This window comes from Schistocerca cancellata, chromosome 1 (genome assembly GCF_023864275.1).
Source record: "Schistocerca cancellata isolate TAMUIC-IGC-003103 chromosome 1, iqSchCanc2.1, whole genome shotgun sequence".
NCBI classification, from domain to species: Eukaryota; Metazoa; Arthropoda; class Insecta; order Orthoptera; family Acrididae; genus Schistocerca; species Schistocerca cancellata.
In genome coordinates, this window is record NC_064626.1 from 537,172,814 (window position 1) to 537,198,388 (window position 25,575).

A 25,575-nucleotide genomic window follows, 5' to 3' on the forward strand; every position below is an offset into this window, starting at 1 on the left:
AACGGATTGCCTCAAGGATCAGTTCTCTCACCCTTACTGTTCAACCTATATCTATCTGATCTACCTGACACTTCATTCAGAAAATACTGTTATGCTGATGACCTGGCTCTAGCCATAAAACACCAGGAAATGAAGACAACAGAAGAGATTCTAGCCAATGACCTGTCTGCATTAGATAATTACTTCAAAATCTGGAGATTCCAACCCAGTGTGAGTAAAACAGAAGTGTGTTGCTTCCATCTAAATAACCAGTTGGCGAACATAAAACTGGAAGTAAGTTTCAGAGGCAGAATTCTTCGTCACAATTGGAACCCAAAATATCTTGGTGTCATCCTGGATCGTACACTATGCTTCAAACAACACCTTCTTAACTTAGCTCAAAAGCTGAAGACTCGAAACAACATCCTCCATAAGCTATGCGGAACTACCTGGGGATCTTCAGCAACCACCCTGCGATCTTCAGCTCTGGGCTTGGTGTAGTGCACCTGTTTGGATGAACAGTCATCATACAAGGCTTGTTGATACCCAGCTGAATATGACAATGCGCACAATATCTGGCGCAATCAGATCTACTCCAGTTTATTGGCTTCCACTGTTAACCGGTATAATGCCTCCTGATCTACGCAGATGTACTGCCCTTATGAGAGAATTCCACAAGATCTCAAGGAATTCTAACCTACCCATGCATAGCGACCTGCCTCTTTTAAATCGCAAGAGACTGAAATCATGCCATCCAACTCTGTGCGATGCTGCTGACATGTTTGCTAAGAATTTCAAACCTCTTGAAGAATGGAAAGGTCGGTGGGAAGCAGTGACAGATGTGCACCTGCATAATATCTTCTCAGGTGCTAAACTTCCAACTGGATTAGTCTTACCACGCAAGACCTGGTCTACTCTCAACAGAATCCGTACCGGCCATGGGCGATGCAGGGATGCTCTCTTTAAGTGGAAGAAGCTGCCTGATCCAGCTTGTGACTGCGGGGCTCCTTACCAGACTGTTCACCACATTGTCAGTGAATGCAGGATTCGAGCCTATCACGGCCCAAAAGAGGATTTTCTGCTAGCAACTCCAGATGCAGTGCGCTGGATTGAAGGACTGGACATTCAGTTGTAAAGACAAACTTAAGTTTCTTGTGTGTCAATATGTACATATGTATAGGTAAATTAATTTCATGATATGTCTGTATTAGCCATCTGCTAAATAAATAAATGGGAGATGATTCTAACAGTGCAACACCAATGAACTGAGCTTCTTCATTAGTTTATCTGTGTGTTGACTCTATTTTAACTTGCTATCCAGCTGCATGCCACAGAATTTTATACACTATTATTTCTTCAATGTAGAGCCATTAATGTCTACTTCTGGTGCTAAAAGGTCATTATTGCTTGTCCCAAATTCCATTACATGAGTCTCTGTGAGACTGAGATTTAAACTGTTAGTTGTTAACCATTTGTAGGTTATCATCTGAGCTATGTCTGTTAAGAGTTGGGTTTACACCTTTCAATCAAAAAACTTGTGTCATCAACAAAAATTAGTTTTTGAACTACCCTTTAAAGTTATTGGAAGGCCACTTATGTAGGCTATAAACAACAGTGGGTCCAGTGCCAATCCCACTAGCATTGCACATGTTCCCTCGTTATGATGTTACTTTCATGCGTGGGGTACAGTCTGTTGAAAGAGCCTCTGCTTTTTCTTATGGAGGTAAAATCACATCCATGCAGGAGGGATGCCGTTACTGCCATAACACTAATTTGGTAAGTAGAATTTTCTGATCCACACAATCAAAGGCTTTGGCAAGGTCTGAATACACCAACAGTTTATTTTTTCTTGTTTAGCTCTACTGACACTACATTTGTGAGGTCTTGTATTGCATTTTCTGTGAATAATCCTTAGTAAAAGCCAAACTGAGACATGGTTAACAAGTTCTGCTCAGTTACATGACTGAGTGTTCTATCAGTGACCACTTTCTCGAGCTCTATTCAAAAGATTACAAAGAGGTTTGTAATTAGAGGCAGTTAGATTATCTCCAGTTTTATACATGGTGCTTACTAGATTACATTTGAGTCAGGAAATACACTGCCACTTTATTATAAAGATAGCTTAAGTGTGATCCTAACAAGGCAGCACACAACTTCAGTATTTGCTAGAAACACCACCATAGCCAACAGAACTGCCACTTTTTAGTGGCATGACGATTTCTGTAATTTCCTTAGGAGTAGTATTTTTAAATTAATGTTCATTGGTGGTGCATGAAGTATCTACACAAGTAAAGCTAACTTGTCTGTATTTGATTGTTTACTACTGGGTGCAGTATTTGCAGCTACTGTGAGGAAGTAATGGTTGAATTTGGGGGATGACAATTTAACCATTTCTGCCAGAACGATTTTTTGGAGGCTCAGTTTCATGTGGATGTCTAGTTTCACTTATTTCTTGTTTAATATTCCAAACAGTTTTTGCTTTTGACTACTCCTTGTTCTCTGAATTACATATATCTCTCCATTCCTAGCACAAGATACGTTAACCCCAAGAGTTACCAACCTCTGATCCTTGCTTCCATTCAGTTTTGACTTTTGTTTTAGAGAATGTATTTAAGATGATGATGATGATTATGATGATTTATGGTGGAGGGTGCTAAACAGCTAGGTCATCAGCACCCTTGCATTAATGTTATACTGAAGAAGATTTTCATAATCTATGGAAGGAGATGAATAAACTGGAAAATTACGTTTGATCCCACCACAGGAAATGTAAAGCAATGCCAGGAAGGTGAGGTTCAGGATAGCTCATAATAAAACACCAGCGAGACACAACGGGATAACTAAATGAAATCAATGGAGAAAATACCAGTAAAGATGCTGTTAAGAAAGGGACAAATAAGCGTGGCTGGATGATGACTTAGAAATAATACGTGACCCGGCCACTCTGTGACACATTAAGATTGCACACCAAGTATTTTGGGAAGAATTCTGGACACCACAGAAAATTTTAAGACATGAACAACACTCGCCTCGTTATCAGTTAAAATAGAGGGAAGATCCTGCGGGAGACCCAGTTCAACCCTCAGGTCATCATACAGAACACACTCAGTTAAAAGATGTCATTCTGACAGCTGTGTCCCGCATCTGTGACATACTGGGGGCTCCTCCCAATGTGAGAGGAAGCCGTGTGTCAGTGGGTAATGTCCACTCTAAGCCGAGTAAGGGCTACTTCTTCACACCATCGCGGGCAGAAGAAGGTGATCCATGATCACACTGAAGTTTTGATGGAACGTAATTTATTGTTTCTCACTTCCAGCCACTGGGACTCCCACCAGCAAATGTCCTTCCTGGTCACAAATGAAGTGACAGCCTGCAGAGGGACTGAACAGCTGGCTGGAGGAGGAAGGGAAGAAGCATCCCTAGCAGCAGCAAGTTCATTTCCCTGTATGCCTATGCAACCTGGAACCCAGCAAAAAATGATTTCCTTATTTTGCCTGTGCAAGAGAAGGAGAGTGTCCTGCACTTGTCACACCATCCGATCTGCTGGGTACATCTGTCCAACGGCGAGAAGGGCACTTTGAGAATCAAAGCAGATAATAAATTTTTTGTCACGGATCTGTCTCATCTGCTCCACTGCCCTCAGGATAGCAAACATTCTGTGTAATAAACTGAAAACTGCTCTGGGAGCTCTATCCTGAGGACAGTGTTGGGGAACATGGGAGAACAACAGAAAACATCTCCCTGCTTAGAACCATCTGTGTAGACATGGCTACGTAAAATTTCATTAAATTTAATTTTAAAAACATGGTCTGGGGTACAATGCTTCTTGTAAGCAGTCAGTTCTAAAAGCAATCTAGGCATCTGGTAGTATCTAGGTGGATGCCCTACTCCATCCCTGGCTATGGACCTTAATGCCCCCCACCTATAATGATTCCAGGCTGTCCCTTGCACGGATCCCAAATGGCCGTGTTGCTTGTGGTCGATGATCAAACAGCCATTCCAGTGGCAGCTGAACAACGTAACTGGATGCTGGCAATTTAGGAATGGACAAAGCCCTATATGCTTGACGTACCATGAGAAGAAGACATCGAATAGACAGGGGAGGCTCTCCAGCCTCTACACACAAACTAACAACAGGGCTCGTGCAATAGGCCCCTGTTGACAGACTAATACTCTTGTGGTGAACTGCAACCAGCATTTTAAGGTATGAAGGCCTTGCTGACCCATAAATCTGGCATCTGTATTCATGCTGGCGTTGCATGAAGGCCTTATAAAGTTGGAGCAGACATGCTCTGTCAGCTCCCTAAGACCTATGATGTAACACATTTAAGGATGTTTAAGGCCTTGAGACATCTCAGTTTCAATTTTTTAAGGTGTGACAACCATGTTAACTTATCATCAAAGAAAAGACCCAGATACTTCACCTTTTCCTTAAAAGTGAGATAGGTGTCCCCCAGTTTTAAAATGGGCAAATTAAACAGAGAGTGGGAATGATTAAAAGCAACACAAACTGTTTTTTTCCAATGAGAATTTAAAACCTGTGGTGTGAGACCATTCCTCCAGCTGTCTGATCATCAGTTGCAATTTCCAAGTAGCCATGGTGAGGCTGGAAGATGCACAGAAGATGGAGAAGTCGTCCACAAGTAAGGAACATACTGGACGTCGCACTGAAGTTGTAATACTATTGATTGCGATGGTGAAAGCCGTGACACTTAAAACATTCTCTTGATGGCCATCATTCTCCTGCTTAAAATGGTCAGATAAGACATTCCCAACCCTGTATTTAAAATATCTGTCCGAGAGAAAGGACCATAAGAAGGTCGGCAGATGTCCACAGAATTCCCACTGATGGAGCTGCGACAAAATATTATGCCTCCAGATAATATCATAGGCCATTTCCAAATCAAAGAAAACACCAATAAGATGTTGCTTATGAAGGAAAGCTTGTTGAATTGCAGCTTCAAGCAGGGTCAGGTTATTGAGGGTGGAGCGATACCTCCTGAACCCACACTGGGAGGGACCTGGTTTCCAGAACCCGCACGAGACACCAATTGACCATATGCTCCAGTGCTCCAATGTCTTTCCTATGCAGCTTATCAGGCTAATACTATGATAACTACCAGGGTCTGTCCAATACTTTCCTGGTTTTAAAATTGGGATTAAAATAGATTCCTTCCACGAGTTGGGAAAGTCACCAATTATCCAAATTTTATTGAAAAGCTGAAGGAAGACTTCCCTCAACCGTCAGTCCAACTGTTGTAACTTGCTGTAGGTTATCTGGTCGTTTCCAGGGGTCATATCACAAGCAACTGACAATGCAGAATTCAGCTCCCACAGAGAGAAAGGCTGGTTGTATTCTTCTATGTTGGTGGAACTGAAATCAAGATCAGCCTTCTCCTGTGCCTCAAGATATTGACGGAAGACAGGATCCTGGCTGGAATCAGCCATAATCGATTTATATGATTTAGCCATTGTCTGAGCTATACCTGTTGTTGATGTTACAAGAGACCCCTGTATTTGTACAGCTGCTATTAGTAGTTGAGAGTTGTGCCTTGAGATCCTCCGAATGGCTTCCCATACTTTGCATGCGGGTGTGGACCTATTGATGGAGTTCAGGAACTCTTGCCAAGACCTCTGCTTACTCTCCTGAATTATTCTCCTCACCTTCGCATGCACCATTCGAAAGTTTTCAATATTCTCATCTGTAGGGCATCGATTGAATCTGCACATTGCTGCCCTCCTGTTCCTAATTGCAAAGTGACACTCATCATTTGACCAAGGGACAGGTTGCCTCCTAGGCACTTCCACAGACTTTGGGATGGATGCATCAGCAGCACAGTGGATCACAGCTGCAATGTGATCCACCCAGTCTTGTATGCCGCCACATTGCTCGAAAACAGCTAATTGCCTGTAAAGCATCCAGTTAGCCTTCTTGAATAACCATCTCGGTGCTCAAGTGCCCAACCCTTGGGGCATGTGATGTTAGAATCCCATAGTGCACTGTGTGCATTGAAGTCCCCCAAAAGGAGAAAGGGTCGGAGTAGTTCATCAAGAAGATGAGTGAGAACCCCACTATCAAGAGGCTCATGGGGTGGTAAGCACACAGAGCACACTGTAATGTCAACATGAGCCACTATCCAAACAGCAGCCGCTTGTAGTGTTGTTGTTAAGGGAATAGGTGAGGAATGAAAAGTGTCCCTTACAAACACTGCAACCCCACCTTTTGCCCTGTCACCAGTAAGTTCGTCGTTTCTATAAAGGTGATAACCTCCAAGTACAGATGTGTCAGTTTCTTTGAAATGAGTCTCTTGAAGGCAGAGTTTCGCTCTGCCTACAAGAGACTCATTTCTGTCCTGTACAAGGAGTCTCAGTTCTGCCAGATGAGCCCTATACTCATTTATCTTCCATTGGAGTATGGGAGCCATTCTGTCAATGTGGTCTTGATTTACCCCTGTCTTTGTGCCAAGGTGGTGAGGCACTTGTAGAGTGAGTCAGGGTTTGGGGGCTGACTGGGTCTGGTGATGAGGCATCAAAATCCATGATGTCCTCATCATCAGTCAGACATGCCAGAATGAGATCTGATGGTGCCTGGGTCAGCTTTCAACCCATATGTTGGGATCCTTTCCCTGCTCCCTTCCCCAGCAAGGATGAGGGGGAAAGGGAGCGATGAGAGCCACTTTTCTTCAAAGAAACTTGGCATTGAGGGTCACACTGCTTTTTGGGATGCCTTCAGGCTGTGAACTGTGGAAACATTACTGGTCTCTTCCATTGTAGCTGTTTGAATCACTATGCCTTTACTTTACTTTGACACATACAGGTACAAGTACAGGTGCTAGAGGTGGATAACAGAACACTGGACATCGTCTGAGTCGAAGCGTCAACCTTAGTAACAGGTTTCTGCACCGAGAAAGTGTAAAAAGTGGCAAAGACAAGGGGTTTCATAGCCTGATAATCATTTTTGGCTTCTGCATACAGAATCTGCTTAGTCACTTTGATTTCCTGAATTCTGAGTTCCTCTGCAAAAACAGGGCAAGCTTGGCTCCAGACTGGGTGGCTTCCAGAGCAGTTAATACAGACTGCTGGAGATGGACAGTCCACCCCAGCTTCATGGGCTGCCTTTCCACACTTCCCACAATTTGCTTCACCTCTACAACTTAGCGTTGTATGGCCACAACGCTGGCATTTGAAGCATCGCATAGAGTTACGTACATAGGGCTGAACCCTAAGTCGGAAGAAACCTGCCGTGATGTGTTCAGGTAGTGTTGGAGAATTGAAGGTCACAATAAAAGTGGCAGTCTTCCCAGTCTCTCCATTGTTTTTGCATGTCCTTTGTTCCACATCTATGGTGCCCATTCTTGTTTGAGTTCAGCAACGTCTATATCCATAATATCATGGCAGGTTACCACACCTTTGATGGAGCTAAGAGAGTTATGCAACTCAACAATGATGTCGTACTCACCCAATTTCTTAATGAGTTCCACCTGCTTTGCCCGGTTAGTGTCAACAAGCAAGGAACCATTGCTCAACTGCTTAACAGACTTTAGGGTACTAGCCAGCCCATCTAAGCCTTTATGGATATAGAAGGGGGTCACTTTCTCAAACGTCCCCTCCTTCCTCTTGATCACAACAAAAACATTATGATTCATGACTCCTTGAGCCCCACTACTGACAACAAGTTGATTATCAGGAGGACTAGCCTCCCTCATTCTTTTTGATGAATGGATGTGAGAACTCTCAGGCAGAACACCATTCCTGCTGGGAGGAGACGAAGAAGATTTAGAGGGTTCCATCTTGGTCCCACGAGCAGATAGGGAAATAAGGGACCACTCAGACAGAGCCCTGCATGCCTGAGTAAGCCTCATACAACTGAGGTGCGGCAGGTTCCCCAGAGGTTGCCTGCTAATGACTGCTTAACCTCAACAGCCATGAATCTCATCAGCGTGCAGTACAGCTTGAGACTGCGGGTTTTTTTCATAGAGGTTTATTCCATCCACAAGGTCTGCATGGTCAAGCCAAGATCCCCATTTTCTTGGACACACAATGTTCCAATGACATTGGACTTACTACTTCCCCATCAATTAACTCACATAATGAGTATTCATTTCCTCTTGCAAGGTTCTCTTGCCCAATTTGTAGTCAGGCCACCATCAGTCCATACAGTACATACTAAAGCCTGTATCCATCAAGCTTAATCTGTTCAATTTCAGTGATTTCCATGTGAAGTACTGGTAGGACTAACAAGTCTGCTGAAATCCTACCTACCTTTTCCTTTTACCTGGTTGGGTATAAGAAGTTTATTCTTTTTATTTATAAGGCTTGCTGGTATTTTGATGGAAGATACTAAATACATTTTCTTTCTACTGCCTTTGCCTTTGTCCAAGATTCTGTATTTTGTTATGCTAGGAGCTGTACAGTAAGAACTATAGGGGAAGACAGAGATTGGAATACATATAGCAATTAATTGAGAACATAGGTTGCAGCTGCTACCCTGAGATGAAAAGAGTGGAACAGGGAGGAATTTGTGGTGGACTGCATCAACCAGTCAGAACCAATACAGAGAGAGAGAGAGAGAGAGAGAGAGAGAGAGAGAGAGAGAGAGAGAGAGAACAGGTGTTTCAACTGCGGCTATACTTACATTTATTCTACAGCTCTGTTTTTTGGGCAATACTGCTTTGCTGCAATAATGAATAGGAAAATAGGAATGCGGGTAAGCTACTACAGACAACATAGTGAACGCATTATTGTGGCCAAGATAGATACGAAGCACACGCCTACCACAATAGTACAAGTTTATATGCCAACTATCTCTGCAGATGACGAAGAAATTGAAGAAATGTATGATGAAATAAAAGAAATTATTCAGATAGTGAAGAGAGACGAAAATTTAATAGTCATGGGTGACTGGAATTCGTCAGTAGGAAAAGGGAGATAAGGAAACGTAGTACGTGAATATGGATTGGAGGTAAGAAACGAAAGAGGAAGCCGCCTGGTAGAATTTTGCACAGAGCACAACTTAATCATAGCTAACACTTGATTCAAGAATCATAAAAGAAGACTGTATACATGGAAGAAGCCTGGAGATACTGACGGGTTTCAGATAGATTATATAATGGTAAGACAGAGATTTAGGAACCAGGTTTTAAATTGTAAGACATTTCCAGGGGCAGATGTGGACTCTGACCACAATCTATTGGTTATGAACTGTAGATTAAAACTGAAGAAACCGCAAAAAGGTGGGAATTTAAGGAGATGGGACCTGGATAAACTGAAAGAACCACAGGTTGTACAGAGTTTCTGGAAGAGCATAAGGGAACAATTGACAAGAATGGGGGAAAGAAATACACTAGAAGAAGAATGGATAGTTTTGAGGGATGAAGTATTGAAGGCAGCAGAGGATCAAGTAGGAAAAAAGACGAGGGCTAATAGAAATCCTTGGGTAACAGAAGAAATATTGAATTTAACTGATGAAAGGAGAAAATGTAAAAATGCAGTAAATGAAGCAGGCAAAAAGGAATACAAATGTCTCAAAAATGAGATTGACAGGAAGTGCAAAGTGGCTAAGCAGGCATGGCTAGAGGAAAAATGTAAGGATGTAGAGGCTTATCTAACTAGGGGTAAGATAGATACAGCCTACAGGAAAATTAAAGAGAACCACTTATATGAATATCAAGAGCTCAGATGGAAACCCAGTTCTAAGCAAAGAAGGGAAAGCAGAAAGGTGAAAAGAGTATATAGAGGGTCTATACAAGGGCGATGTACTTGAGGACAATATTTTGGAAATGGAAGAGGATGTAGATGAAGATGAAATGGGAGATATGATACCGTGTGAAGAGTTTGACAGAGCACTGAAAGACCTGAGTCGAAACAAAGCCCCAGGAGTAGACAACATTCCATTAGAACTACTGACAGCCTTGGGAGAGCCCGTCCTGACAAAACTCTACCATCTGGTGAGCAAGATGTATGAGACAAGCAAAATACCCTCAGACTTCAAGAAGAATATAATTATTCCAATCCCAAAGAAAGCAGGTGTTGACAGATGTGAAAATTACTGAACTATCAGTTTAATAAGTCACAGCTGCAAAATACTAACGCGAATTCTTTACAGATGCATGTAAAAACTCATAGAAGCCGACCTCTGGGAAGATCAGTTTGGATTCCGTAGAAATATCGGAACACGTGAAGCAATACTGACCCTACAACTTATCTTAGAAGCTAGATTAAGGAAAGGCAAACCTACGTTTCTAGCATTTGTAGACTTAGAGAAAGCTTTTGACAATGTTGACTGGAATACTCTCTTTCAAATTCTGAAGGTGGCCAGGGTAAAATACAGGGAGTGAAAAGCTATTTACAATTTGTACAGAAACCAGATGGCAGTTATAAGAGTCGAGGGACATCAAAGGGAAGCAGGGGTTGGGAAGGGAGTGAGACAGGATTGTAGCCTCTCCCCAATGTTATTCAATCTCTATATTGAGCAAGCAGTGAAGGAAACAAAAGCAAAATTCGGAGTAGGTATTAAAATCCATGGAGAAGAAATAAAAACTTTGAGGTTCGCCAATGACATTGTAATTCTGTCAGAGACAGCAAAGGACTTCGAAGAGCAGTTGAATGGAATGGATAGTGTCTTGAAAGGAGGATACAAGATGAACATCAACAAAAGCAAAACGAGGATAATGAAATGTAGTCGAATTAAGTCAGGTGATGCTGAGGGAATTAGATTAGGAAATGAGACACTTAAAGTAGTAAAGGAGTTTTGCTACTTGGGGAGCAAAATAACTGATGATGGTCAAAGTAGAGAGGATATAAAATGTAGACTGGCAATGACAAGGAAAACATTTCTGAAGAAGAGAAATTTGTAAACATCGAGTATAGATTTAAGTGTCAGGAAGTCATTTCTGGAAGTATTTGTATGGAGTGTAGCCACGTATGGAAGTGAATCATGGACGATAAATAGTTTGGACAGGAAGAGAATAGAATCTTTCGAAATGTGGTGCTACAGAAGAATGCTGAAGATTAGATGGGTAGATCACATAACTAATGAGGAAGTGTTGAATAGAATTGGGAAGAAGAGAAGTTTGTGGCACAGCTTGACTAGAAGAAGGGATCGGTTGGTAGGACATGTTCTGAGGCATCAAGGGATCACCAGTTTAGTATTGGAGGGCAGTGTGGAGGGTAAAAATCGTAGAGGGAGACCAAGAGATGAATACACTAAGCAGATTCAGAAGGATGTAGATTGCAGTAGGTACTGGGAGATGAAGGAGCTTGCACAGGATAGATTAGCATGGAGAGCTGCATCAAACCAGTCTCAGGACTGAAGACCACAACAACAAACAACTGCTTTGGTTGGACTGGATACTTGATTTTTCTGGTAATTAGATATGCAAGTAGCCTCTTGACCAAAATCAGATGCAAACTGTGGTATGTTCGATGTGACCAAGTGAGAATGTGCCATCTCCTCTCTCCCGAGCCATTTTCCAGTCTCTGTATTAACACATTCCCCAGAATGCTTCACCCAGGGTTTTTCATATCACTAAAAAATGATCACACTATGGGGCCACGCAAAGGAACATGCATATGACTTTCTCTTCTGAGAATGAAGACAATCTGAGAGGTATTGCAGTTAACAAGCTATTCTCACAGAAGGGGTCAGTATTCTGTTAAATGCATTTCTCAGAAACTTTGATACATTCATTGATGCATTATGTTTAATAACTCATATCATAAAGGAAGCCATTAGGGATATGGAATAAGTCAAGCTATATGTTAACAGACAGCAGCAGCCACTGCAGGTTATTTCTTTAAATTATACTAACAACTAATTTGATGTAATCAGTGGAAGAAATTACTAGCCCACAAGAGCACATATTGAGCTACTACCTGTTATATGCAGTGTTAAGTTCGAAGGCAAGAACATAAATACAATAATACAAACCAGTTTATACACTGTGGCCCAGGACGAATGGCCATTATTCAGGAAGATTGCAGGAATGACCATTTGAAGCAAAACAATGTGGTAAAAATGGGCTCTAAATGTATACCTTAAGAGCAATGAGCACTTTTTCATCTTTGCTGCTGTGAAACACATCTCTTCTATGGAACAGTGCTCATACTTCTTAAGGTATTATTTTAGAATCCAAATTTGCTAGACAATTTTTTTCTTGTTTTTGTCCATACTACCTCCTCCTAAAATATGGAAAGCAAAGAGCTTGCAGTAGAAGATGTCTGAAAGGGCAAACATAAACTATATAATAATATATGCGCCTGGCAGCAAATAATGACAACTTAATGCAGATGCACACTACATGTGAACTCTTGTGGGAATCATGTGAAGCTGTGAGCAGTGAGGATAACAAACAATGTACACTACAGGTGTAGTGTTCAACAAGTTGAGAAGCAATTATGGTAACCACTTGTGTAATGCGTAAATATTAGTTCAAGTCCTGGTCCATCAAAAATTTTCATTTCCCACAATTTGATATGTTTCAGTGCCTGGTGGCAGATGATGTCTGTGTTTCTTTTATATCACAAATGTTATCATGTTATCAGTTAGAGGTACATTCAGATATAACATGATCAGATGTATCCTTATGATATTGAGGGTGTGCACTTTTTTCGACTGACTCCTTCCATTATCACTAGTGTTAATCCTCTCACATTAACAATTACTGGAATTACTTACAGGTTATTAGTGCTTTATAAAGTATATGTCCATCAGGGAAAGAAAATTTGCTTTCAAAAATGAGGTACTTTCCTCTTATGCTAATAAGCTCCTGTTTTTTCTAATACTTCACACAAAGCAAGTATGTAGCATTTCTGCAACTTTATACAGACCATGCTCAGCTGTCTATGATGTTTAAAATTAATACACACATTAGAGCTATGAATAATTTGCATGCATGAGTGGAACTATTCTGATACATTGTATGAGTGGCTAATGCGGTACTCCTTTACTTTGTTTTTGCATATCTGGAGACTTTTGATCTTCTGACTGACTTGCCACAGCAACCTGTTGCAGACTTTTGAACCAGAATCTTAAACTCATGGTATATATGGAAATTAGATTTATTTCTACTGTTGTGGTTGTGAACTGGACAATTCATCCTAAACCCACTTTTGTTATTAACCAAAAATACCATTAGGGACTGCATATACTGCCATATAAGTGCAAAAATTCCTACAACCCCTTTTCTTCAGAATAAATCATTTTTTCCTTGCCAGCATTATCCCATAATATTAGGCCATTGGACAGTACTGAGTGACAGTAAGCTAAAAACCTCATCTGCAAAACAGGGACAGGCCAAGGGTTGAACCCAGTAGGACACTATATTTCACCACTCCAAATTTAATCTTTTTTTTTGTCATATCATCTGTAAAAGAGACAATTTGTTTTCTAAATTTCTATACCTACATAACTGAAGGCCTTGGCAACAGATAATACCAACAGGATGATTTTTCTTGTATCATTCTACAGTAACTGATTTTTGGATATCATACTTTGCTTTGCCACAAAAGAAGTGTTTACGTAAGGCAAATTTACATAAGCCAACCTGAACTGTAGTTAAAATGTTATTCTTGATTATATATTCTGTTCTAAACTACTTCTCAGGCTTTTTTCGAAAACGTGGTGTAAAGGGAAAAAGTTATAATGGGATTTGGGGCCAGCAATGGAGTGGCAGGATGATAGTAAGGTCATTCTGGAGTCAACAACCCTCATGCTGAGTGGGCCAACACCTCTTCTGCATCACAGCTTTCCACCTGACAAAACAATGCCAGTCACCAGGAAAAATATGGTGCACCCTTACTGGTCACAACTGCCAGCCATTCCTCTTTTCTAGATGGTTCAGCATGACACACAAACATTGTGACTGCAGCAAAATCAATGGAGACCAGCAGCATTTAAACCCACCCAAACCAGCCCATCAGCATTCACAAGATGGGCAGTATGTAATGCCCAGTCTGTGTCAACCATTGTCCTCCTCATCATCATGCTGTCAACATGCCACAAATGAGGGACATCTGCCTGTCTGCTCAGCCCTGGCAGCCAACACTCTGTCAGCCATCTGGCCCTGCTCTTCAGCCTTCAAGCCAGACTCCAACTCTGGGCATGCAATTACTGTGCTGCTGGGGTGCCACAACCTATCACAAAGTACAAGGCATTGGTGATTTTGCCCCTGTTGCACCACAGCTATCCAGACCATTACTGTCCAGTCAGCACACCAAGTCAACATTGCATCGTGTAAGCAGCTTGCTTCTCTGAACCTCTGGTTGCTGCTACATTGGCCAAGCGGTTCTAGGCGCTACAGTCTGGAACCACGCGACCGCTCCGGTCACAGGTTTGAATCCTGCCTCGGGCATATATGTGTGTGATGTCCTTAGGTTAGTTAGGTTTAAGTAGTTCAAAGTTCTAGGGGACTGATGACCTCAGTGCCATTTGAACCATTTTTTGCTACATCTGCCACTACAATGCAAGACTGCTATACTATTATGTTAAGAAGGAAACACAGTTGAAGGACTGCACAAACTGGATGGCTTAATTAAAGGCTACTTCGTGTTCATATTCATGCCTGGTAGTAGCCCGCCAGATGGAGCCTCCTATGTGGATGTATGATAGTCAAGTGGAGGAGCACCAGGCACTAATAAGACATCATTCAATTAACAGTCATTTATTTCTGAGAGTTTTAGAATCACTCTGTCTTCTTCCCAGTGCAGCTCTCCTGATGTAGTCTGAGGTCAGTCCCATGGCCCCATCACAGGACAGTGTGGTGGTTGACATGTGTCTGTAGCCTTGCTTGGCTGTGGACGACTGTTGGAGGCTCAGCACTCTCACTGAGTGAAGCTGTGCTTACGCCCAGCCTCAAAAATCTGCATGCCCCTGTTTCCGGTTGTTGTGTTCGTGTGTAGGTGGAAGACACAGGGCAACATGTAGAACAACCCTAGAGGCAACCCCAGCATACCACTTGTAACATAAGTGTACTGCCCAGGAGTGGTGCAGCTCACAGAGTTGAAGTTCCTGTCACAGCTGGACAGCTGTGGACTGGTAGCACTAAACTCCAAGTTGGCAGCAACTAGTAACATTTTGTAATAATGACTGGGTCATTCTGCTACTTATAGAGCTGGTCTTCCAGCAGTACCAGTGATGCAGATGGAGTGGACATACTCTGAGACTGAATGGAAGAAAGGTGAGAGTTTTATAGCAATCAATGATGTGATGCCCCTACAGGCAACTGAATGTGCTCCCATTTTCTGAGCCATTCGGCATTCCTGGCTGACCTAATGTTAGGTTCAGTGTGTCCTTTTATGCGAAGTTTGCAGCCTGAAAGGCATTCTTGCTTCATCCCTAGGTGTAGTTACTACACACAGCCCCATTGACAGAACAGCACTGAGTCTGCTCTGCACTGTCATCAAGGCGCTGAATCAGGTGTTCCCGACTCTCTCTCCACTACAGTCTGATGCAATGAGCTCCCTGCTTGTGTGCACTTTGGTTCTTCCAAGTGTTGACATTTATCAAGCCATCACTGCATACTCAATGAACATGCTCCACCTAGCATTGTTCCAGTCGATTTCAGCAAAATTTTGTTCCTTGCTTAGTCAGTATTCAGCTGAGCAATATTCCCCCAACCTTTATAAAATTCTGTTTGAATTTTTGCACTTTATTGTCTAATACCCATTTTCTATCAATTCACCCTTCATGAGTTATTTCTGTTTTTAAATTGAAGCTAATTTTGCAAGTCATAATCCACTTAAACTATTGCACTAATTCTCAGTCGTACCCTACAGCTTCTTTCTTTGCCTTTTTTAACCCAATGTTTCAGTATATCAGCTTGCACATTGTGGGATCAATTCTTCATTCACAGATGCATCTTCTATTAATCAGAGGTGTGACCAGCAGGAATGCAGCTTGCAGAGCTGAAGTAACTCACAGCCAGACAGGTGTGGATCCGAAGCTGGCAGCAGCTAGTAACATTTTGTCATATTCATTGGATCATTCTGCAACTAGTAGAGCTCATATTCCATCAGTATCAGTGATGCAGATGGAGTGGCCAGACTCTGAGAATGAGTGGAAGAAGGTGAGAGTTTTATTGCAGTTGATGACATGTTGCCCCTGTTCTGGTGACTAAATGTGCTCCTGTTTCCTAAGCCTGTCAGTATTTCTGGTTGGTCTATTGATTAGTTTCAGAGCATTCTTTTATGCAAAAGTTAGGGCCTGAAAGGCGTTCCTGCATCATCGCTACACATAGCCCCGTTGTTAGAGTTGCATTGTGTCTGCTCTGCACTCTTATCAAGGTGCTGATCAGCTATTCCTGATGCTGTCTCTCCCACAGTCAGAGGCAATGAGCTCCCTGTTTGTTTGTACTTTGGCTCTTCTGAGTGTTGGCATTGGTTACTCCATTGTTACATACACAACGGACATCCTTCACTCAGCATTGTCCCACTCGGTTTAAAAAACATTTTATTCCTCACTTAATTACTACTTTGCTATGCAACAAATGTCTAATTCTGCTGGTTTGAAATTGCATAATATGTCTTTGTGAGGTTAAGATATAAAGTTATTTGTTATGGTTTGTAAACACATCCATCTATCATCTGAGCTGTGTCTACTAGGGTTAAGTTTGAGTTCTTGGTTAGTATGCTTGTTTCATCAGTAACCATTACAGGGCCATTTATGTAGGTTAAGCACACGAGTGGGCCCAGTACCAACCCTTGTGAGCGCCAACATTATGTTGGTCCCTTTCTGAGATTAATTTCATGCCTGTGACACGATGTGTCAATGTAACACTCAGTTTTCTGTTTTGAAGGTAGGACTTCATCCATACAACAGTGATTCCATTAATGTAATGACACTTTAGTTTTTCAAGTATAATTTGGCTTTGAGAAGATCAATACATATGCCAACAGAATGATTTTTTATAATCATCTGACATAGTCAGAATGGATACTTTTTCTTGCCTAGCTCTAATACAACTTCATTTAGGATGTCTTATATTGCTTTCTCTGTGAAGAATCTATGATGGAATAAAAACAATATTATGAAAAGGATAGCTGCTAGGTGTCATATAGCAGAGATACTGAGTCACAGATAGGGACAACAAAGACCATTAAACAAATCTTTCAGCCAAATAGGCCTTCATCAGAATAGACAATAGACAACACACACACACACACACACACACACACACACACACACACACACACACACACAAGTGTGTGTATAGTTGCATTTGTGTGAGTATGTGTTTATGTTGTCTGTTCTGATGAAGGCCTGTTTGACCAAAAGCTTCATCCAACAGTCTTTTTGTTGTCCCTATCAGTGACTCAGTATTTCTGCTATATAGTGATTAGCAACTATCCCTTTCATAGTATTGCCATTATTTCTCTGTGGAGATCTCTTTATGAAAGCCAAACTGAGAGGCAGTTGACAATTTCTGCTATGTTAATTGAGCCAGAATTCTGCCATATACTGCTTTCACAAACACTTTTGAAAATTACAAACTGCCTGTTTACTTCTATCTCAGGTTCTTCAGCCAACAGTCATCTGATGATTTTTCTTATGTTTCGCCTGCATGAGTGACTGGCATTATCAAAGTTTCACCCTCCTTTGCTGGTGGTGGGCTGGAGCCAAGTTCACAGCTGCAGACTATGTTCTTTTCCTTCTCCGTCTGCATTACTATACATATGCATGCTACTCTTCTCACATATTATTGGGCACATGACAGTGGGGTAATTACCTCCTCTATGTCATTAAATTTTATGTAATTGCATGTAAATTAAGCAGAAATTATTTCCAGTGACAGTGGAATAAGACTGGGATGTAATAAATTTAAAAAAAACAGTATTGTAAATAACAAAAATTACATGAGTACCTGAAAGGAAAGAATTTACATATTCAGTACATTACAACCAGAAGGATGAATTGAAAGAAGAAAACAAAAAGGGAGAAAAATTGGTGAAAGTGCACTGCACATCAATGCTATTTGCATTCCATGCTGCAGTTGGTACCTGTGCATGATGAATGATGAGAAATGAACTTGACAGATGACTAGACCAGATGGAGGAGTCAATGAAGAAATAGTGTTCAATAAACATCATCATGGTGTGGAGCATATGGAATTAACTGGCACCATAATGTAATATATTGTGTATGATGTTGCCACAGGAAACAAAATATTTCGTAAAATTTAAACTAGAAGTCTTACGTTCCTGCGTAACCACAACCTCAAAATTCAGGACATTTCAGAAATACCCCAGAAACTTTCCCATGGTTGTTAGGCTATACCACAGACCAGACCGTCATGACAACCAGTTTTCTTACACTCACATTCATTGGCTTCGCTAACTCATTACCAGCAGTAAAATTTCAACCTAACCTAGACCTTGGGCAAGCCATTACTACAGCCAGCTTCCCTCCACTCACATTCCTTGGCTTCACCAACTCACAACCAAACTATAATGTTAAGATACAAAACAATATCACAATAAATCCTGTCATATTCCTAGCAACATACAATCAAATACATACGAAAACCAGTAATCGATTCATATCTTCCGCCAAAATAAGTCATTAGATTCAGCAGTTCTCACTGGCTACTATATACTATCACCCAATACACTATGACCAATGGAAACAAACTGCCAAGATAAGAACACGACAGAAGTGTTGCCTACATTGTAAGTGTATTTTAATCAAAAAATTAATACTCATAAAGGCATAGTCCATATCAATTCAGGCAGGCTAGAAAAAAATCTTACGTTCATAGTCTCAGATGTTATTGAATTTAGCATATGTTAAAATGAAGGACTAAGTAAGGAACATGTTATTTTTTGTTTTCTCCAAAAAAAGTTTCTGCTCCAAGGTACAGCCCTCCGAAGATGACACTGCGCATACCATTTTTAAGATGTGAATATTGGAATAAATTTTAAAATGCTGTATCTCTGGAACAGTTCTATATATTTTGTTGTTTTCTTTTATTTGAAAGATAATTGCATTATTATTACAAAGAAACCCTCCATTTGGACTTGACTGTCGAAGTTATTTTACTATAGCATTCTGAACTTTTTATAATTTATGGAAAAATTTTTTTTCAAACATGCCAATCCATAAAAGTTTGATTTTTTTTTTTTTCCTTTCTGATTAGTACCATGTAGTTCTACATTCCCTGAAAAGGAGAGATTCAACTTTAAGGTTTTATAAACAACTGAAATTTTTGCCATACATAAAACCTGTTTTATTAACCCCTTTATCACATAACAGGCTTATAAAAATCGAAACTTAGCCTTATTTAACATAATTTTAGTTTTGGAAGATGAGTAAGAGACTAATTTTTCAAGCATTTTAAAAGGTTCCGAAATGTATGTGAAAGGTCCAAAAACTTAAAGGTTTCAATTTATACAACTTCTGTGCACTCTGTTTTGTACTGAAATTAAAAAGTCAATTAACTAAAAATATGTTCCACTGCTTCAGTATCTTCCTTTGATGTAGAGTGATACCTTCCTGTTGAACCAATAGGAACTGAATCACTTAGCTACAATTCTCAAAACTTTGTGAACAGGAAGTGAGCACTGACGGCATTGTTGCTGTCCTTCAGCTGGAAACCTATATCCAGCAGCTGGTCCATGTGGTAGCATAAAGTTCACTACAGTTTCATATAACTCATTGCTGGTGTTTATAATCTCTACAGTCCACCAGTCACATTCATACACACACGCCACATTCATCCCCCTTCTCGGGTTGTGAATCTGAATATTATCCTGCTGTTTCTGAGATGTTGGCGGAAGGAATGAAATTTCTTCTTTCTCGCTCTTTAAAGTGCATGCAATATGAGTTTGCCCATCACTTTGAGTCCAAAAATATGTCTTCTGAATTCTTTTCACAGGAGTAGTTTGTTTGGACCATTCTTCTTTTTTCTGATCACAGAATTATTCGACTTCCTCTTTGGACAAAAGAATGAGGGCTGTGGGTGTGTAAGATTTCATGACTCTCGTAAAATCCTCAGCAGTCTGAATCACAGATGTATTTGGTCTGGAAAGATTATGTTTTGTAGCATGGTGCTTCAGCAGGCCTCCTACACCATCACAAGGCTCCTTCTTATGACCAGTAGCACTGAATACCCAGTTAGTTGGTACAAGCGATTCTCAATTCAAACAGTTGGTAGCGATTTTTAAAATGACTAGGAGCACTGTCAGAAATAATTATGATCTTCTCTATCTCTGTTTGCAGTTGAAGAATTTTGTGCATTGCTAGCAAAGCATGTGCTGAGTCATGTCCTGTGCCATCACTTATAATTGCAACACTTGTAGTCTTGTTTTGAAAATATGTCACTCCTGGAAAAATTGAAATCTGGTCATTACTCCAATGATACCCTTGTACTTCTTGTGGGAGAATTATAGACCAGTTATCAGAAAAATCACAGTGAAGCACTAAACATAGTTCTTCAGCCTATACACACCGTTTCACTTCTGCAATGTGTTGTCATTGCAATTTCTTCATATGCTGGTGTGCTACTTCTTTCACTGACCATTCATCAAGTTCATCAATGAAACTGTCAAAGGAAACAGTTTTCTTAATTAGTTTATTTTTCTCCCACATCGGATATGTAACTTCTGAAAAGTTATCTTCTACATCTTCCAGGCCAAGTTTCTAAGACAGTTCTCTCTTTCCAGGGCACTCACCCCAATCATGGAACTAGAAGTCTCTCACTTTACATCACAGACTACTAACTAGTTCACACAGCCAAACCAAGGTGTCATATGTCACATGCTCCAGTAAGTTCTTCACACTTACCACGTTCAAAATTCGCACAGTACACGCATAAACAGACATCTCTAGATGGGTGTGGAACTACCCACTTAGGTCGTAGTACATAAAATTTTGATCTTCCAATATGTGAAGTTGAATAGTTGCTTTATAAATTGCAAAAGTTTCTTTAATACTGTGAGTCATGTACCTCTTCACTTTCACAATTTCTTGACCTTCAACTGTTACAGTTACAGTGTCTTTTCAGTTGGCACTCTGTGAGAACAGTCCCATTTATCTTCCAGATAAAATGACTGCAATATTTGAACTTGGGCTGCTTCTACAGGATGACCATAACAGGGATCTGGTCTTCCAAGGACTCCTTTTACAGACCTCACATTTCTTGGTTTGTCTGCCATGTACTTTGATACTGATAGAACATGGTTCAAAATTTTGTTCTTTGAAAATGTCTCTGGATTAATAGTTACAACTTGCACCTTTTCACTGTAGGATGCACAATATTCAACAGCTGAATTGATATTTGTGAAAAATTCCTGGCAAGAGGTGCAAGAGTGCTTTGATTCATTTTCCTCTGAAGTTGAATTTCTACTTTCAAGAGTGTGGTCAGTTTTGCTGTAGTGTATTCATTCATAGCTTTAGTAATTTCTCTGTGTTTCTTGATGCATAGAGCTTATAGCTTGACTTAACTGACCACGATTTATTAACCTACCTACCTACCTCAGTAGTTGACTGACTCAGGGTATTTAATTATTCCTCTATTGATGCAAAATCTGCACCATTGGAGGCTTCACCTTGTTCAGATACTATCATTGTAGTTATTTTGTCAAAACATTTAGAGCACAAAAAGTCGTCACAGGAAACATCTTCACTCCGAAAGAGATTCTTCAAATGAGAACACTTATTCCCAACCTGAATAAAGCCAAAGATTTCTAAGAAGCCTCTTCAGTAAACAAATTAGCACTCAACAACTACAATAAAGTAACATGCAATGAACAACCACGTCAAAGAAATTGACAAACTACAACACAGTGTAAGAAATATCTGCAACAATGAAAATGAAGAAATAACTACAAAAAGACAATAAAAATAAACATTGTAACAAAGAAATTAGTAAGAAACAACTTATGTGAAGACATAATTACCCTTGAAAGTTAAAACAATTATTTTTTTAAATTAAACCTGTTCAACTTAAAAGTGAAAGCTCTCCTTTACAGAGAATATAGTACTACATGGTACCAATCAACAGAAAAAAATCTAACTTTTCTGGATTGGCATTTTTGAAAAAACAAATCTTTTTCTGCAAATTATAAAAAAAATTCAAAAGACGACAGTAAAAGACCTTTGACAGATATGTCCAAATGGAGGATACGATTGTAATCATAAATCAATTATCTTTCAAATAAAAAAAAACTCTAACAAAATATGTAGAACTGTTACAGAGATACAGCATTTTAAAAAAAATCCTGAAATTCGCATCTTCAAAATGGTGTTCGCAGTGTCATATTCAGAGGCCTCTATCTCAGGACAGGAATTTTATTGGAGAAAACAAAACAAAAATTATATGTATCTTACTTACTCCTGAATTTTAATATATGCTAAATTCAATAACATCTGACACTATGAAGGTAACCCCTCTACCTGAAGTGATACGGATTATGCCAATAACTAAAATTGTGTAAAAAAGATTACAAGTCTTACATAAATTACTGGTGCCTATTGTCGTGGAAGTCCATATCAAAATCATAGGTTGCAATCGCTTTAATAAAAATCATAGTCTGTCAACACATGACATACCATTATCAAAGTCTAGACTGTGCCCTGTTACCCAAGCTCTACAAGCACTATGGAAGGTACGTCTTCCTGCTAATGGAGGATGTCATGCACCAGACGACAGTGCCCAATACTGAGATGGCTGAGAACTTTGTTTCACTTTGGTGGCTGGATCTTGTCTTTTTACTCATAAGCCCGTCATTAGCTGTTAACTTCCTCATTCTCCTCATGTACACCTACTGCAGCTATGAATTTACGAAGAAGTCATGTTTCAGTTTGCAGCATTAAAGGAGACGGGGATGGCAGCGTGGGGAGGGGGGGGGGGGGGGAAGAGAGAGGAATGGGAGGGATGGGAGGGAGGGAGAGAGACAGAAACAATAAAATCACAACTTTATGTTCCTGGTCATTGCCCTAGGTTTCCTCTGTTTTATGGTTAGCTTGTCTTGTGGCAGTTTTATCTTTAATCTAACACATCAATTGTAACTATGTTTAGATAGAAAGCGACATTAAAATGAAATTCATGACATAGTCATATCTGGCTGAGGACATGGGTATATAAGGTAGCCAAGAGAGAGATATGGTGCATACTGCATACCCCTTAAAATGGGTATTTTTCAAGCACTTCTAGAAGTTGTAACTATTATTATTTGCGTATACACAATCAGATCCTCAAAAAAGTAGCTTGCTCGAAAAAAAAAAATGGAGAAAGTAGCGACAAGAGACTGAGGAAATAGAAAGTCATTTATCGGCAGGTATATGTAATAAAAACTATGGAAATACATTTAACCTTTCATTAACAGTTCAGATCCGAATGTAAAGAGCAAATGATGACGACTTTGAGAATTTCAGAAACATACCATAGCAATTTTGCTTAGGATCTGCTTGGACGTGAAAAACGAAATGAAAAGAACAGGAAATTAAATGATACCAGCTGGTAAAATCATCGAATCGCGTGAGTCAAGAGAGCGAGTATTATAACTTTAGAGCGTGTACATTATAATTTGCTTCAAACCTCGCCATACGGTATTTCTTGCCTCCTTTGGTGACAGTTACAGTGCGGTTCCCAATCCAAAATGAATATTCCTTCTCAAGTGTATCTAGGTGTTCACGGAGAAAGTCAATGTCGTTGGTAGCATCCATATAGCTTTTCACCATTGGCAGCAATAATGGTGGCTGCGAGCGCCCGGTATAATAGATACGACCGCCATTAGGTACGAGTCCAAACTGACGAACCATCAGCAGGAAGTTGGCCAGGATGCCCCTAGCTGTATAATACATTTCACACTTGAGCAGTCCACGGATAATCCAGTATGAGTCCCAATAATATATTTCTCGGAAGCGGCCTCCGGGAATTATCACACCGTAAGGCATATAAATGATGGAGTACAGCTCCTGATTCTCGCGCACCAAATCAGTTATGCGTCGTCCAAGAAATTTCCAGATTCCATTCAGTTTCTTGGCGAATTCCCACAGTCGCGGATCCTTTATCTTCTTCAGAAAAACCGGCGAAGGCTTCCAGTCAGGTGGATTCCACTTTTCGAACTCGCTAGCAACCGGCTCAAAATGGTCCTTGACGAATTGTTCGAGTTCTGGTCTACTAGGACTTGCTCCACCCGTTTTATTTAAAAGCAGTTCGAAGTCTTTTGTCGTCTCTGCGTCCGACATCCTTAATTTCATGTCAACAAAAGTCTTCGAGTCCGGAAAGAGAGAATTCATTTGCACTTCATGCAGCAGTCTGCCTTGACAATATATCTGATGCGTACAAAGATAGCAGGACACGATGTGCGCCGCGGACACAATGCACAAAAGTAGCGTTACTGCCTTCCAAAACCACATTGTTGATCTCTAGTTCAAGAAGAGAAACGACAGATTGTTACTGGAAAATTTAGAAAAATGTTTGTTCTTCTTAATGACGACCCTAAATTTCACATTGCTGATACCTAAATAAAGAAAGCCAGAACAACTGAAAAACTTTTTAACTTTCGCATCACAGATATTCTCCCTAGCAAAGAGTTACTGCAGTCAGATGTTAGCACGATTTTAGACAAACTATCGAAAAAGAACGTCATGCCATTCTTAAGGTTTTATATGTACTGTACCTTTGAAGATAAATTTCATTTTACTAAACAACTAGCCCCTTTAATTACTCCATGGTACAACTTTTGATTCGCCCAAAAGGAAGGAAAGTAAATGTTTAAATTCCGTGATCATCGATTGATTGCATCTAGAATATTTTAACTAAAAATATGTTCCACTCCTTCAGTATCTTTCTTTGATGTAGAGTGATACCTACCTGTTGAACCAATAGGAACTGAATCACTTACAATCCTCAAAACTTTGTGAACAGGAAGTGAGCACTGACGGCATTGTTGCTGTCCTTCAGCTGGAAACCTATATCCAGCAGCAGCAGTTTTATTTATACGCACGATTCCTCTTGCCGCACTTGTCAAAGAACTGTTCGCTGAAGGTACTTGCATGCAAAACCTGTTTACTCGATCTACCTGTTCCATTGCAGTGCCCGCTGAAAAATGGACAACGGTTTAATACGGAACATTTAGTGTGGCAGAATACTAAAGTTATTTTACCGTTTATTAGGCTTAAGCTCATTATTATGCTTTATCTTCGTGAGACATTGCGAACATAGTGTGAAGGAACTGCCAGGCAATAAACTCAAAATGTATGGAATCATGGCTAAAAAGAAAGGTCCTCCATAATGTTGAGGAATTCATATGTAGTAAACTAATAATGTAAACGATTTAATAATTTCATTGTTAAGTGAACTAAATGCTGTATATTATAAGCTGAATAATATACAAATGTAAATTGACAAGTAAATTAAATATTTCCTACTGTATTCTGTTGTAACATTATGTTCTGTGAAGAAATATTTTGCACCATGCGATGTCTCACGCAACATCAATGTTGTCTTCAGACAAACAAAAGGATTTAATTTGATTTAATGTTCCATGACGACTTTCATATTTTTTCCGTTGTGTGTTCTTCTAGAAGAGAGACAAGATATCTCACCATGAAAGATGATTTACATTTAACAATAACTGCACAGAGAAAGAGCCTAC

The 25,575-nt window shown here is 40.2% G+C and overlaps 1 protein-coding gene across 1 annotated transcript in view; it reads right to left on the bottom strand.

Annotated features, from left to right (window-relative positions):
• The window catches only part of LOC126188734 (trehalase-like), a 139,286-nt gene extending 115,096 nt beyond the window's left edge, over positions 1-24,190 (bottom strand). The window contains exon 1 of the mRNA XM_049930380.1: positions 23,511-24,190. Within this exon, the coding sequence (XP_049786337.1) occupies positions 23,511-24,175 (665 nt within the window). The 5' untranslated portion in view covers positions 24,176-24,190. The remainder of the gene's footprint in view (positions 1-23,510) is intronic.
• Positions 24,191-25,575: the final 1,385 nt, after the last annotated feature.